The following is a 17,461-nucleotide window of genomic DNA, read 5'->3' on the forward strand; positions in this document are numbered from 1 at the left end:
ACCATTTTTTACCCCTACATTAAATAAATTTTGGGAATAAAACAAGAGGCAGTGAAAAGAAGGTTACAACTTCTCATTTCACCATTTCGGTGACAACAAGTTGCACCCTTTAATTAAACCAAACAAGTAAAGGAAAAGAAAATAAATCATAAAAGAAGCAAGAAAATATTGGGTAAGATAAATAAACCAGATTTTAATATAATAAATTGCTAAAGAAGCATACATTGTTCTCCATGGAGCAAAGTGTAAATCTCCAGCCTTCCCTTTCATTAAGATTACACAAGAGGGCATCAATCCACTCACTCTTGCCTGAATTGGGAACCCCAGTCACTACGGTCAGCTCACCAGGCATAATCTGCATATGAAAAAGCATTCAACAATTATGATCCAATGCACATCCCACAAAGAATGACCTGTTTTCCTTTTCTTTTCCCCCTGCCCATCCTGAATTGTTTGCCCCCGCTACAGCTTAAGGAATTGATATCAAATAAATTCAATACATTAACCTTGTCATTTATTGCCAGATTTAAAATTTAGAAAGGAAGTTGGGGTTACAGACATTGTAGGATGGACAGAGTATAACTTCTTAGTTAAATGAATTTCTTCCAGAAGAAAAAACCATTTTAACTGTAATTATTGAGAGATAAATATTAAATATTCAGAGACCTGCAAACAGAGTCTTCCAGATAAACAATGGTGAGCATGAACCAAATCTTAAAAGGTGAAAAAGTATAGTATAAACTACACAATTCTTACATTGTATAATTGGTCCAGACTCTTCCACCCAGTCGAGACACCAAGCTCATATCCTAAACTGCAATGATAATAGGAATCGATCTCATTAAAGTAATCTTTGAAGTTGAATAAACCACGTATTGGGTATAACTCCGCATTCTCAATAACTGCCTTTAATGCGTCTGGCCCATAATATGAGAGCACCTGTGAATATCAGTTCTAAAACATGATCAAAAGAACAGACAAATGATGATAAATTCAATATCAAGCCCCAGAAGTGTTATAAATAATAATTAAACAAAAGAGCAGCAAGGACTTCCCAGAATGTTAAGATCCTCAGAAAGTAACTCTATTATGCCTTTCACATACTCAATCAGCATATTCTTTTTCTCTTTCTATTTGATTTGTTTGGGTTCACTTCTATTCAATAAACAACCAGAATAAAGTAATTGAGCATAAAAAAAATAATAATAAAAATAAAAATAAAAACAGTAATCACCAAATAATTGAAAATTCCCCAAAAGAAATTCTAATAACAATCTTCCAGCATACTATCAATAAACATGATGCACATTCTGCAATGGAGGCCACCGCCCAATGCAGAATAGTCCCAACCTCAAAGATATTCTGCCACAAAAATAATCTACAGACAAACAACCTATTACACCAGGCTGGGCTGGTCTGGGCTGAACTGGATCAAATTCAACCTTGTCCAACTCAATTTTACATCAAGCAGGCTTGGGGAAGACAATGCCAGGTTGGCTACTATCAGACCAGGCTCACCAGTACCAACGACGAACTTTATTGAATAAATAAAGAATTACAGAACTAAGAATATTGAATCATGGTACCAAATGCCCCTTTTATAGACCTTGAAAACTAGAAATCCAGCTACAACTCAAACTCCTCTAAAGGACCAGTTAGGACTCTAACAACTCCATTCTATTTAAACTCCAAAAAGAAAAAACTGAACCGCAGGAAAATAAAATTCTGCAACTAGAAAGTATTTAGGTTATGCTGATATCACTATAACTGTGCTTTTATGTTTCGAATTGGTTTTGGGATGCTTAAGGAAACAAAAACAACTGTAGCTGTTATGATCTGGATAAACAACAGAAGATTCAAGAAGATATAGAATTCTGCAGCTGCAGGTGCTGGAACTCCTATTTCTACTTGGATCCTCACTCAGACCTGGAACACTTGAAAACTGGCTCAGATGGCCAGGCAGACCCAAGACAACACTGTATATGCTGCTAATATTGAGTAAGAAAAGTAAATGTAAGTATGTTTTCTGTAACTTCCTTTTTGGAAAATTGCTTCTATCCTGACATTTAGAAAAGACTCTTATGTCCCGACAGGTGACATCATGCCCTAACTTACAAGGCCAATTAATCCTATTGCAAATTGTGACAAAACCTGACCTTAACAACCATGATCTGTCCAGAAGGAAAGAAGGAGAAGAGTGAAGAAATAAGGCTCACAGTTAGGCTACTTTCTAAACCATAGCCACTATATGTATTTATAACTAATAAATTCTGTAATTACAAACCAAGGACAGCTAGACTTGTGCCTACTAAGAAAAAGACATACAAAATATTTCCCTACACTAGATAATAACTAATAAATAGCAACCACAAGTAATAAATAAATACCATAACTAACACCTAGCAACTTTACCAACTAAACACAATAATCTTATCACCCCCCCCCTTCTCAAGCTAGAGTATGTATCTCTCCTACGCTCCAGTTTGGAACAACAAAAGAACAAACATAACCAGTAGAACCAAACTTAATAAATATATCAATTGTAGAAGCCTGTGACCAGCAGCCACAACCATGCACAGCAAATAATAGAACAACAATATAAGGGCCCGTTTGATAACGTTTCAAGAAACGCGTTTCTGCCGTTTCTGTTTCCAGAAACAGCAGAAACGGAGCAAAAAGCGTTTGATAAAACTATTCCGTTTCACTTATTTTTAGAAATAGAAATAGAAATTTTTACTTATTTATGATTCAAGAAACGACCCAGGCGAAACAAGTTCAACTTGTTTCGCCGTTTCTGGAAACGACTTGTGGCAATTCTTTCACTGGTTACCATCGACTTCTAAAAACATGACTTATCAAACACCTTCAATTCCGTTTCTGTTTCTAGAAACGGAAATTTATGTTTCTGCCGTTTCTTGAAACATAAACGACAGAAACGTTATCAAACGGGCCCTAAATTTCTTCCAGTTGTAAAACCAACAAAAGAGACACAGAAAGGAGAATCTTCCAGTTTCAGCACCAGATTGAACAAAAACAGATCAGACATCATCAGCAGCACCAGAGAAAAATCTCTGGGAAGAAGAAATCAAGAAAATCAGCTATAGATAAAAATCTTTGTTAAGAAGAAATCCAGACAACAATAAAATCTGCAGAAAATGTCAGCCACGGACCAATAATTTGCAACAGCAACAGTAAAAGCCCAGAAAAAAAGCATCAATGGAAGATGAATAAATCATCGTCGCACGCCAAAAACCTGAAATCTTCAATTAGAAAAACTCCAGGCAAATTGTAGGGAGAGATCTTCAAACAATAACAACTTCAGGCAGACAAATAAGATATCTTCAATAAGAAGACTGTAATTAAACAACAACTTTAGAAACTGCAGACTAGAGAAGAGGAAAAAACGAAGAAGACGAGAAGAGAGAAGGCTGTGCAATAGATTGAATGAATCTACTGCAACAGAAAATCCTTATTTATAGTATTCTGAAGTGGCTATATAACAGAAATAGAACTCTTAAACTAGCTAACCATAATCACAATAGGAACCTAAATCTAATATTAACAATAGCAATAGGAAAGGTAAAAAGCAACTACTTAGTCTAATTACAATCCCAAGGTACAGAGGTCCATGAACAACCGACATATACCTCTAACAAAAACAAAATAAAAATCTTCAATAAAAAGAAAATCCATAATAAAAAAAAACTTCAAAAAGAATAAAGCTCTAGGGGCAATTCTGTCCTATAGGGCTTAGTATTCTGCCCCTATTTATTTTATTTTCTAAATGCTTATTGTAATAAGTAGGTAAGGGGTATTTCTGTCCCCCAACTTACACCTCTTATTTGGACTTATATATAGATGTGGAGCAGCCTGCGATAGGACACAATTCACAGTTGCAGGCTACCTCCAACACACAAGTTCGGTGGTCTCCCTCTCTCTTCTCTTGGTTCAGTTACTATAGATTCTGCTTTATAACAAAGAAAACAGGCAATAAAAAAGGGGTGTACCCAGTGCACAAGACACCCACCACTGCGGGGTCTGGAGAGAGTCAAGATGTACACAGCCTTACCCCTGCTTCGCGGAGAGGCTGACAGTAACAACAACCATCATCAACACAAATAGAGAGGAATCATCAACTCGCAGGCCACAGAAAGGAGCGAGAACACAGCCGCAGACTTCTAATCCAGGCAAGAAGAATTATTGAGACCCAAAACATAATTTACAAGCAACAGAAACAGGAAGTAAAAACCATCTTACTGCAGGAAGAATGAGTCCAGATTTTATCTGATCAATAATAGCAGCAGCACAATCAATACAGCAGCCACGATTCAGAGATTAAATTAGAACCGATAATGAATACTGGGTTTTATATCAGATCAAAAAATAATAAGGATACCACAGGCTGTCCCTGATCAAAAATGATTCACTTCATCAACAAAAATTCCAAATCACAGCAAGAAGAATCAAAATAAATAACCAGATCATATCAAATCTGTCAAGAACTTCATGCACAGCAGTAGGATGATGACTTATCACTAGACAATCAAGAACTACATCAAAAAAATGCATGCACAGTAAAGAGGCATTAATAGAAGAACAAGCCAAAACTGCAACCCGCAGGGAAGAAATCTCCAACCCGTAAAGTATAAGAAGAGGGCAAACAAAACCACCACAGTCCTGACAAACAAAACCGTAATACCATCCACGATAAAACCAATAATTATAAAGGATCAATTATGGACCCAAGAACAGATCAGCAACAAGAACCGCAGGGCACACATCCAGGCAGAACCCTCCTTTTTAACCACCAAAATATGTTCTCAAAACTTCAAGCAAATCCAATGGTCAGATCTGCAGTCTTGGCACAGTTTCAAATTTAGACTTCAAATCCCAAGAAAATAAGGACCATGTCAAACAAAAGAACTCGCGATCCACTAGTCAGATTAGGCTAAAATTCTAGTCAAGTACACGGTACCAGCCAAGGATCGTCCTCACAAAAGAAGATCGGAATCGGATGGTGAGATATCACTGATCAGAAAAATCCCAATAGACATATACAGGTAGACGGTAGTAGAGAAGCCATGGATCAGAATCAACTTTTCATATCTACAGCACAATAATTGCATCAGCCCACACAAATAATATGAACAAATTATAAACCCTGGTTTTTTTATCTGCTATATGCAAGGATTTTTATCATAAACCAAAGGGCAGCATCGAAGGAGAGGAGAAACAGCATCTGATGGAGATTTTTCTCCCCTCTTTTTATTCTGCATTGCTCTGATACCATGTCACAAAACCTGATCATAAAACCAGGATCTGTGTAGAAGAAGAAGGCAAAGGAGAGGAGAAATAAAGAGAAGATAGAAGAATTTAAGAAATAAGGCTCACAATTAGGTTCGTTTCTAAACCGTGGCCACCATATGTATTGATGACAACTAATAAAGTAAGTAATTACAAACCAAGGACAGCTGGAGTTGTGTAGTTACGCTAGTCCCTATTAAGAAAATACATACTAAATACTTCCCTACACTAGACAATAACAATTAAACAGCAACCACAACTAATAAACAAAGATCATTACTAACACCTAGCAACTTTAACAGCCAAACACAATAATCTTAACAGCAATAACTAAATTTTAGTCAGTATTGTTAATAGTTGCAATAAATATACATGGGGCTACAACTTTCGTGTACCACTGTAGGGCTAGTCTAAGTCTTTTGATTTGATTAGTTTCCTTGTTATGTTAGAATATTATTGGTCATTTAGAGTTGTTATCTGTATAGGATTTCTTTTCTAGTCGAAGGAGGAAATCTGCTGCCTTGTATTTTTCTAAGTATATATATGAAACGAAGGAGACATTGTTCTTCTCTCAGCAGACTGTTCTTTTTCATCCTTCTCTTTCTTGCATCTGTTTTACTGGTTTTTACTCTTGGTATTGTTTCAAGTATAACATTTAGGATAACCATTATGCTTTCGGTGGTACCAGAAAATACCGGAAAGAATTGCCTATTCTAGCAAATATATGGTGTTCATCTTGTGGGGCACATCCAAGAGATCTGTCAGGCCAAAAATCAACCTGATTGGATGACCTTGCCCTCCTAATCAATTGAATCTCTTTGGAAAGATGAAGGATATAATATATTTGTTATGCAATAGCAAACAGAAACATTACTAATAATATCAAACGAGTCAGAAACACAAGAAAGTACATTATCTAAAGGGTAATTTACCACGCCACCCCCTGGAGAATGCCAGTATTATAGGAACACCCCCTCTCTTTTACCTTATATGCTGATGTCAGCTATTATACTTATTTTAAATACCAAAATGCCCTTATTAAATATGAAGTACCTAAAATGCCCATGTGAGAAATCCTATCCTCAAATCGATAGTTACTGTACCTTTCTCCCAAATCGAGCATCGGAGATCACGGCTGTAGCGCCATCCAAGACCATCGCCGGAGCATATTTGACGGCATGAAAGCCCTCCCTTCCAGCCATGAAGCCCTCATGGCAGAGGTCAGCGTGGCCATTGCTGCTTCTGAGCATGTCCAAGTCACGTCTTTCCTCCAATCCTCCACTTCTTCCTTCTCATCGGAGAAGGAAGAAGTGATGCCAGATTCTTCCCTCCATAACCCACTTGTCACGGACCCATTACTTCACACTCACTCCCTCTCTCTCTCTCTCTACTTCTCTTTGAACAAGAAAGCGATGGTAGGTCACCGAATTCGTTAGTAACATGTCAGTTCATCCATTTTTCCGTTTCTTCCTTAAGGTTTAAGTATTGGATCATCTGGTTTTTGTCGCAAGTTTCTTCAGAACTTGGAAGTCCAGAACTGAGGTCCTCAAGAGACTTTTGAATCCGTCCACCCTTTTCACTATTCAAGATTTTTTTTTCTCTGGTTTTGGATTTCAGAACAATCAAAGCAGAGAAAAGATGCGTTTTCTTGAATTTTAATCAATAAATCCAGCCCAAACCGTGAAGAGCAGAACAGCAGCAGTAAAGCTCGAACTCTCTCCCTTCTCTGAACTTTTCTAGCTGCAAGATTAGAGCAGAGCTCCAACGAAAAGAGTAAGAGTTCTGCGGGTGTTATTCCCCAAATAGAGATAGGTACAACTCGATCTCTGTGATTCTTCTCAACACTAGTTAGATCACAGCAAGTTTTCTCCCAAATTCTGAAAGCCCATTACTTCTGTCCAGCTCTGGATTGTGATTGATTTCCAAGCCACTTGGAGGGTTTCAGCCATTTTTCAGAGAAGAAAACAATATCATTTACAGAATCAAGCTTTGCAGGATTTATCTATTTGATTTCCTTCGTTTGGTGGCCTTCCCTAAAGCGCAAAGGTTTTTCTCTCTTCCATGCCCTATCATTGGAGCTTCGAGTCATGCCTTTGGTTCGCATTCTTTCTCTAGTGTTTTCAAGGTTTTCAGCTACAGCGAACTCCAGTTCCGTTAGTGGCAGTGACATTAGCGAAGGAAGTTCTAATAAGCTAGAATCACTAACCCAATGGAAAATTTTTCCGTGATTGGAACCGTATGCAGATGGAAAATTTTTCCATCATTGGAACTGTCGACGGTAGGTGTTGTTGCGGATGGTCACGATTCACTGCTAACGACTCAATGAGAAGTACCTTAGTAAAATATGATTTATTATTTGTTTTAGTTAAAGGGTTGATGCAATTGCACGATGGACTTGGAGGAAAAAAAAAATCTTTTGATTTGATTCTCTTTGGATTTAGAAACAATTTCTTTTGTATTAGTTAGTTTCTAATTTTAGAATAGTTTCCATTTTCAAGTAGTTTCCATTAATTATTTGATTTTTCCTTTATATTAGTAATGTAATAGAGAAGAACTCAGTTTTTGAGAATTGAATGAAACTGAAATTAGATTTGAATGAATGGTATGGCTGCCGAGAAGCTTGTTCTCCCACTTTGAAGTTCTCTCCCTGAACTCTTCTCTTTTTTCCTTCTTTATCTTCTTCTTTTCTCTAATATACTCCCCATTTCTTTGTTGATTACTTCTCAAACTTGAGAATACCCTGTTCTGGGTGGTATTTCCAGCTCTTGTTTTGTCGTCAATCTCTACGGTTACTCTTCGGAACAGTTGCAGATTGTGAGAAGACATTCATGTGGTAGAACCGCCTCCACCTACACAGATTCAGTCAAGACATGATCTCCATTGAAAGTTTCTAACCAGATTTTCAAGACCTGTTTTGTTCTTGTGGTAGATCTGAGTTGCAGGTGCCATGGTTCCTTGTCGATTGCTGGTTTGAGGTACTTGTCCGCCGGAATCAAGAGGCCACAGAGTTGGAAGCTTTCGTTTGGAAGATCAGCCCAAACCAAGACTTGTTGAAGGAGCTCCATCAATCTGAAACCTCACCTTACTGCTGGTTTTTTGCTCCCTAACGTGACCTAAGGTAGAAGATGACCTTCTCCTTTTATTCTTTGTTCCCTAGTTAATTATATTTATAGTAAACCCCTTCTTTTCTTAAACCTATGTTCTAATATTTCCTTTATCTTTGGTAATTTCAGAATACTCCTTCTCTTCCAATTGTTATTTCAGTTTAACCCCACTACTTCCTTTATTTCCAGAATTGGTCCTTCTCTTTAGATTTAATCCCTGTTAAGTCCCTATTCACTTATTTCACTCCAAAAGGGGTTCAAATTGTACCAGAAATTACAATAATGCCCCTACTTCTTTGTAAACTGTTTTAGTTGTTAATTGTGGGCCCATAAGTGATCCGATTCCGACTTTTGGAACCCGGATCCGCATCAAGGGTAAAAATGTCATTTCAAATTTTTTACTTTAACCGAGATTGACGGTAAGGGGTCTAAGTCTAATTTGGTGAAAGAGAGGGGGTGTTCCTATAATATTGATGTTCTTCAGGGGGTGGCGCTGTAAATTACCCTTATCTAAACTAGCCACTTTTTTGTATATGTACTATAGTTTTGGACCAGTGCAACTATTTTTTATGGCCAGGCCCATGTCTTATTCATCGGATCAAAGCTCATGTCATGTTTAGATTGGGTAGATTGGGTTAAGAAATGTATGAACTCAATCAAGCTTCACTTCGAGCCTATGAATTAAGCTCTTGATGAGCCCAACCAAGTGAATCTTTGGATCACGTGAACCAAAGTACATGCTCAGCCTGACCTGGCCAGTGCAGCAGAGCTAAACTACAAGATTGTAAACATTGCAATAAGTGACGAAAAAAAATAGCGATATGCAGGATTTTAAAGCTAAATGGATATGAATAATCAATTAAAAAAAATATCATTGAACAGTAGGTACAGCATACAGACAGTGGCATAATTGCCACATTACTACCACAAGGAGCCTCGTGCACTGGGTTGCCCTTTTTTTTTATTTTTTTTTACCATAGGGTACTGTTAAATTGTCATTGTGGTCGCTCAGCCAGTAAAATTAACTTTCATCTCCAGGAAAAAGGCAGAGATCAGTGCAAAACCTCATTTGCATCTTTACAGACATCAGAGTCGTTTTTCTTCGGCCAACTGACTCGCCAGCACCTGCTAGACCATCAAATCAAAGCATTAAAAGGACACTAGAGAATCCCGCAGAAACCAAAACTTAGAGGAGAACCAAACGGGACTCTGGAATCAAGTAACCTTTCTCTTCCAAGGCGCCGTGCAAGCTCTTCTGCCAAAGCTTGGCCAGGTGCATCAGCGTCAGTAGCAAGAATTATGCGAGATGCCTAAAATGACTTCAAACTCTCAGGACTATCATCATAACTAGATGAACACAATTTACATACAGATGGCGTATGTCATACCCACCCTGTTGAAGTACTCTTTGCAGTTCCACAAGTACTGAAACTTTGTATCCTAGCTTCAAAAAAGAGGCTACATGAGCATCAGACTCTTCAGATAAAACATGTCAACAATCACCATTACGGCGTTAAAGAAAGAGGAAATGGACCAGATCATCTGTAAAACTACCAGATGAGCTCAAAGACCATAATTACCAAAATGGAAACATCAAAACAAGATACAAAATCTACAAAACCACTATAATCAGTGAAGATTTAAAGATCAAAGCCTTATACCAAGCACTTGATAAGCAACAAAAATGATGTTCCGTAATTTGACTGTATTTGAGCTCAGATATTAAAAGCTTATGCAATTATAAATTGGATCATGATGAGGTAGACTAACCCCGGATCTGCCGCAGAGTAAGGTCAAAGTCAAAACTACGATCATCAGCCAAAAGCTACCTTTGCACAGCATCAAAAATCGAATAAGTAGTCCAGATAGATGCGTGACCCAAATACTCTTTTGCTTTGCCGCTAGCTTCCAAATCAACTTGAGAATATTAGCATGATAGATATCTTTGACTCTTCTCAAGCCAAGGAGTCCCTCCTCAGGAGACAAGACTAATCCCCAACTGACAGGGTGGAGAAACCAGGTTGAATCACAGCCCTTCCAAAGAAAGGCACACATGAGGGACTCCAAACTCAAAATTGTGGACTGAGGAAGCTCAAAAATGCCGGACCAATAAATGTAAGAAGATTGAAGGGCAGAACTAATCAGCTCAAGATGGCTGGCATAAAATAGAATTTTCCTTTTGCGGAGGACATCTAAAATGAGGGAGCAATGGTGGGCCAACAATCTTGCTGGGATCAAAGGTAAACCCAAATAACTGACTGGAAGTCAACCCAAAGGGAAGCCAAATGTCTCTAAAAAGGAAGCCGAATGAGCCTCACTAACCCCAGAAAGGAAAAAAGAAAGATTTAGACCGATTGATGCGAAAGAAGGCCCAACAAGTTTTGAAAAAGGCACAGGCAAGATAAGATGGACTAGATCAAGGAGTAAGCTTTGGAGAAGATAATGAGATCAACGGCAAAGGCCAAATGGGAAATCTTAAGGGATTCGCATTTGGCAATGGGGAAGATGAGGAGCTGGTCCGTACTAGATTGGATGCATCCGGAAAGGACTTCAAGGGCTAGAGAGAAGATGTAAAGGGAGAGGGGAAAACCTTGGCAAATACCAACAAACAAAGAAAAGAAGCATGTGGGGCTACCATTAACCAAGACTGAGGAGCAGTGGGAGAAAATACAAATGAATATCCAATTGATGAAGATGAGAGAAAAAGCACAACTTTTTCAAGACACTAACAATTATACCCCAAGACAAGGAGTCAAACTTCGTGAAGGTCTATTTTCATGAGAACACATGGAGGGTGGGATTTCCAAATGTAGTCATTAACCAAAAGAAATCTAATAATGTTTAGATAGGTGGATGCAACTACAATTGTTTTCTCAGCCAACAACTTGCCTTTCAGGGTTTTATGGAGATTTCAAAGTAATTTTTATTCTACAGACTTCATAGAATGCATAGAACACATCTATTTGATCCAAACTTTCACAATATAGATGCAAGTTTGATCCTTTTTTCTTAAGGAAAGATTCTTCTCTGCATGATGAGTAGCTCATTATCTGAGCAATTCCCAACCTCAAGTACCACTTATCAGTTGGGGCTCATGGCAATTAATAGGTCTGGTACCAGAATAGAAGCAATTCATCCCATTATATCACAATGTTTAGACTTTCAATAACAAAGTTCTAATTGTTACAACCGCTCATCCCAAAATCTCGAGCTGTTAGGAAGGACCTGCATACGTAACACACATGGCATTGCACGTGACACCAACAGGTGGCACCAACGTTACAGGGCATAGGGGCACAAGCCGCACAATAACACACTCCCATACACCTACCAAGGATCAAAAACCCTACCACATGGCTCTGATACCATATTACAATGGCTTATCCAAAAAGCTTGAGCTATTAGGAAGGGCACAGAACAATGTCTATCAACACTACCAATGATGGAAACTGAATATAAGCATACAAAATTCAAGACAACCAGAAACTTTCAGTATGTTTTTAGGATTATCAGACCTTCTCTAAAGATGGCAATTCTTTATTCGAAACTTTTGCAGGTGCCCCATCGGGAACACTGACACAATTATAAAAACCAGCTTCTTCCATCGAAAGCTTATCAACTTCACCCTCAACCTACAATCATAAGCTAATGTCAATCAAAACAGAAGTTAAGTTAAACTAAACCAACATTGCGGGTGTACGACACTTACGATTATAATATCACTTGCTTCCTTTATATCATCCAGTCCATATAATATCTTTTCCGTATCCCTTTCCTGAAGAAGAAAAATTAAACAGAACTCAAGGCATAATACAATTACATTCCGTCTCTAATTGAAGCCTGGGCATGCAAAGTTATCAGAATACTGTTAAAGAAAAATCCAAGGTCCCTATCCAGTAGGACATAGCAAAGTTCTCATAACAGCATGATTATACTGTGACATTCATATCAAGGGACAGGCCACTAGATTGAGTGGTTAAAAGAGACCTCTTTTATACAGAAATAGACCAATTCAATGATCATGGCCATCAGATCTAGAGGCTGATTGCCACATGTACCATGGCACCCAATTGAGTGGCTTATCATCCAATCAGGTCAGTTCCGAGCATTTGAGATCTCCTAGGTGGGAAAAAAAAACGTACGGTTACACTAGACCATAAAAGCAATTATTATGGCATCAAAAGATTGACTCCATGGTATTAAAGAAAGGGAACTTGGATTTCATCACCAGAAAATAAGAAATCATTATCTAAATTAGAACTTGCAGATTGCATCAAAACCTGCCAAAAGCGTTTTTCGATGCCGCGGTACTTGCAATTGACAAGCTTTCCATTTCGTCTATAAGTAAATGCAATAGCAAGCTGTACATAAGATCAGAATGGAAGTTAGCAAGGGAAAGAATTAAACCCTCAACCTTAAAGTAAAATAACTGGAATGATAGGGTGGCAAATTTCACATGATAGAGGACATATGCAATCTGGCTCACAAATCATATGATGATCAGATGAACTTATGTGAGGAAAAGAGGGTTAACGATGGTCACAGGGCAGTCCATTAGTTGAAGCTGACTAGCATAGATTTAGGATGGTCATGACCCAACAAGTAATCTATCTCGTTCTTGGCCACATAATTAATAACTTGGATGATCATGACCATCAAAAGAGATCAATTTTTGGCCCAAGAGATCCCGTCTAAAATGTTCTCTCTTCCCCTCTAGATGGGTGTAAAATGCTTGGCAAAGATCAGTCAGGCATATTCCTGTCCGTACATCTCCATCTCTGCAAATGTCGTAATCATTTTAATTCCCAAAAATTAATGGTCAGGGTCTTCTTCATACTTGTCACGGCATCATCTAGGAAAAAAGGTGCTACATGATGCTCAAAGTGCTCAAGCCTCAACCTGGAGTATCAAGATGCCCAGACCTGGGAAAACAATAAGGGAGTAATATGGCATAAAATAACTATTAAACAACAGTCTCAAATGTGAGACATGGTGTTGCCTTGGCACCTTGGCCCCACACTATACGTCACCAAGGCACTGTGGAGGCAGGCAATTTCCTTGGTTCACCTGGGGCACCATGACTACTGTGGTATTTTTAACCACACAATTGCCCATAAAAACATAAAGAAAATTATCTGCTGAAGTTAATAGAGTTTAGAACCTCATCACCAGATTTTTGCATAACAGCGTTCCTCCGCAGAGTTGCCCCTGATATCATTCGTGCAGCAAAGTATGCCAGTAGCTGAAACAATCCCAAGAAGGTAAGTATAAGACCATATACATTTAATAATTGTTGAACTGAGAAACTACTAGAGAATACTCAAAGCAGAATATGGACTCCACAATCCCAGAATAATTATATCCTAGTTCAAAAGAACATGAACTAAAAAGGTTACTTGGCTAATCCATATCATAAAATGAAGTACTTTCACCTAATCATCCATGAAGGCTGTCCTTGTAGTAACCCACATGAACCAGCCATGCTCAAAAAGTAAAGAAATGGGATCATCAGACTGTTTATAGGCACCTTATCGATAATCATAAACCTATGTTGAGGCCAAAAGCTAATCTCGATATTGGGATTAGCATCAGCCACTGGACACGATAGGGTCAGTTTGGTCCTATCGGGTCCCTATTTGCTGTTTAGGGTTTATTACTCGTAATGGGGGGTGTTTTAGTCCTTGTACTCCTTGTTTTAAACCTATATATGCTAATGATGCCTGCGATCAGTCACACATTGGACTGATCACAGGCTGCTCTGTTTCTCTGGGCAGATTTCAGACTTGTCTTCTTTTCTTCTTCTTCTTCTTCTTCTTCTCTTCTCTTCTAGTTCTCTTTGCTGTTTTTGCTGATTTGATTGTAGGAATCTGGGATTGTAACAACCTATATTCAGTAAACTACCAATCAAGAACTCTTGAATTGAAGAGCACCTGTAATTCAACTTGCAGTAAATATTGAGCATTCTATCAATTCCATGAAATAATGAATGGTTAAGTAATCAATGAATCTAGCACCACTGTTAATTCACTACAACAACCACTAACCTTTGACTTTCCAATGCAATAATCATGGAGTAACACTGTTTTGAACATAAAATGTATCAAGAACATAACATTTTTTTTTTTTTTTGCTTTTCTGCAACCCCCCCACCCCTTCTTTTATTTCGATGCATATTCTCCGGAGACTTTATTGTTATTGCAGCACGACAAAATCTAGAAAAACAAAATGGGGACCCATGCCAGTGACATTTTTTATGTTCAGACCCAGACATTATGCGATGGAATTTGAAAAATAAGAGACACCATTCTAAAGGTGTCAAGCTGAAATTGGGTAATGATCTGCAGACCAGCTTCTGAAGTGATATTTGAGGTGTGATCATACTCTCAAGAAGGGCTTTTCCTGCCATGTATGATATGGCTTATGACAAGGAAGTCAAAGTGGCAAATTATCTTTTCTGGCAGGTAAATGTTAGATCATGAGCCCTGACCCATAGAAGAAATCTTAACTGGAGCAATATAAAATAAATATAAACCAGTTAAGTAATCAAGGATTACTTTGATCTGCCCCTTATTAAGTGTCAAAGAGAGAAGGATAATGAAGAGAAAAAAAAAAACTAGAGAACAAGAGAAACTGATCGAATAGGGTTTGATCTACCCCCTCTCAGTAGCAATTAATTATGAATCATAATTATATCATATCACAAGTAGCTCCCTCGATGGATAATTACCATAAGCCCCAAACACAGAAATTTATTCACAAAAAACCCCTTGTGGTACTTAATATATCGCAATATCTTTAACATTAATGACCGGGAGATATCACAGTATTGTAGACACCGAATTTTGTCACCCCCCGGCAATGATGACAATATGAAGGATTACATGTTGGATATTTTAGACTTGGAGAATTTTCAAGCTTAAAGTAGAAAATGACCATTTTTCCCCTATAAACTTTCAAGAGAAAATGTTTTCAAAAATTAGAATTTGATGCTGTGGATTATTGTTGTTTGTCCCCTCAAGTCGGACATTACACTTTGATGCGAGAACTATGCGAATCGACGCCCGATTCTCTCTTTCATTATACGATCCGGGTCCCTACTTTATGCATATTTTTGTAAAGGTTCCCGGTTAAGACTACAATCGTGTCTCACATCATTGGATAGTGCTCGGACTGAGCTTTCTAACGACATATTACACGTCGAATTCCGACAAACGGTTTGAAAGATATGACCCCCGAAAGTTGACTCCAAAGTTCGGTATCAGATTCCATTCCGAGCAACCAAAGGGTGCCACATGGCGCCCAAACCCCTTTGTCCAAAAGCAAGCCTTTTTGGACAATTCTCTCTAGTTTTTTAGTCCCACATCGGAAATATGAGAGAATTGTCCCAAGTCCCAAGGCTATAAGAATAGCCCTTCCTCTCTTCCAAAAGGGGGGAGGAGATTGGAGAGGAATATGGTTTTTGCTAATTCCCTTTCTCTAAATAAAGAATCTCTCAAAGTATAAAAATTTAATTGTGTAATCCTTCTTTGAGCCGGGAGACTTAGTCCGGTTCGGTTCGGTTCGGTTTTGGCCTTGAAGCACAAGGGTTATCTCCCTTTGTTTCTTGATTAAAGCCGGTTTAAGGTATTTTTCTTCTCCTAAATTACAGTTTAGAACTAGCTTATCTAATTTAATAAATTAATTTCTAATTTATTAATAATTGATTTGCTTAGATTAATTATGTCTAATTAGTTTCAGTTTGGTTCAATACGGTTCATTAGATGTGAATTGATTTATTCCGGTCCAATTAAAGGTATTTAGGTTTAATTGATTCTTTTAGATTAATTAGGTTTAATTGGTTTCTTTTTATTTAAGATGCTTATTTAAGTAGATTTGATTTGGTTTAGTTGTTTTTTTTAAATTGTTTTTTGTTCTTTTAATCTAGGCCCTTAGATTAGGATCTCAAGCCCTAATCGCTTCCCCCATCTTTTCTTCCTTTATTTCTTCTTTTCCCTATAGCAGAAAATCAGCCGCACCTTTCTCCTCCTTTCTTCTCCTTCTTCTTCTTCTTCTTCTCTTCCTCTTCCCTACTGCTGCAACCGGACCTGCAGCCACACCTTATTTCTCCCTCACTCCTCTGCAACCCTAAAAACCGAGAAGAAGAAGCTCAACTCCACAGCAAGAAAGATCTCTCATTATATTTACTAAGAAAAAAAAAAAAGACCCAAAGGTCGAAAGCCCTCTTTCACTCTTCTCTAACTCACAAAAACAGGGAAGAAGAAGAACCCAAACACAGAATCTGAAAACCCTTTTCTCTAAAGAAACTAACCTAGTGTACAGAGATGATAAAGAAACGCTTCTGGATTCTGGAAGGTGGAAGGAAGAAGAGCGATTACAGTATCAAAATGAAGAAGAAAGGTGAGGTGAGAGATCTCGTTTCTATCCATCTCCCCCAAGTTTCCAAAGCCAAACTCCGACAGCCCAAGCAAACAGCGGCAGCCGACCTCAACCTCCTTTCCTCTTCTTGCTTTTCTAAACCGAAAAAAAACCCTCGCTCCTCATCTCGGCCAAAGCCCTTTCTCCGTTTTTCTTTTGTCACCTCGCTCCTCTGCTTTTCTAAACCGAAAAATGCAGAACGATCCTTCTGCATTTTTTTGTTTTTCTTCATTATAGTCTTAATTGTTCATTGTGGATTAAATGATTTTGATAAGTTGTCCGCTTTTTTTTTTGTTTTCTTTTGCTTTCTAAAATCTTTCCAAGGATCTCAAATTTCCCTAATTTTGGGTCCTAAAATCAAATGATTTCTTTTTCTGTTTTCTTTTCTCTCTTAATAATATATGGGACGTAGTTTAGGGCATGTTTAGTTTAGGACGGGCGTGGCTGGCCCCTCAAACCGGCTCGTAGCATTAGGTGCGTATTGGGGATTTGGGTTTTCCTACTATCTATCTTTTGTACTCCAACATTCACTTGCATTAGTGTAGTACTAAGTTAGATTAATTAAAGTAACTTAGTTAATGTAATTAGTCATTTCAACTGTTGTTTATTTAATTGTGGTTTGTTAATTTAGCTTTTTA

The 17,461-nt window shown here is 38.0% G+C and overlaps 1 protein-coding gene across 1 annotated transcript in view; it reads right to left on the reverse strand.

The window, feature by feature from the left end:
* Positions 1–178: 178 nt before the first annotated feature.
* LOC122059651 (primase homolog protein-like) overlaps positions 179–17,461 on the reverse strand; it is a gene marked incomplete at its 5' end in the record, with an annotated part of 24,489 nt that continues 7,206 nt past the window's right edge. The window contains 9 exon segments of the mRNA XM_042622579.1: positions 179–355; positions 757–939; positions 9,473–9,533; positions 9,633–9,718; positions 9,801–9,848; positions 11,924–12,040; positions 12,118–12,183; positions 12,689–12,769; positions 16,424–16,427. Of these exon segments, the coding sequence (XP_042478513.1) occupies positions 194–355; positions 757–939; positions 9,473–9,533; positions 9,633–9,718; positions 9,801–9,848; positions 11,924–12,040; positions 12,118–12,183; positions 12,689–12,769; positions 16,424–16,427 (808 nt within the window).

This window comes from Macadamia integrifolia, chromosome 13 (genome assembly GCF_013358625.1).
Source record: "Macadamia integrifolia cultivar HAES 741 chromosome 13, SCU_Mint_v3, whole genome shotgun sequence".
NCBI classification, from domain to species: Eukaryota; Viridiplantae; Streptophyta; class Magnoliopsida; order Proteales; family Proteaceae; genus Macadamia; species Macadamia integrifolia.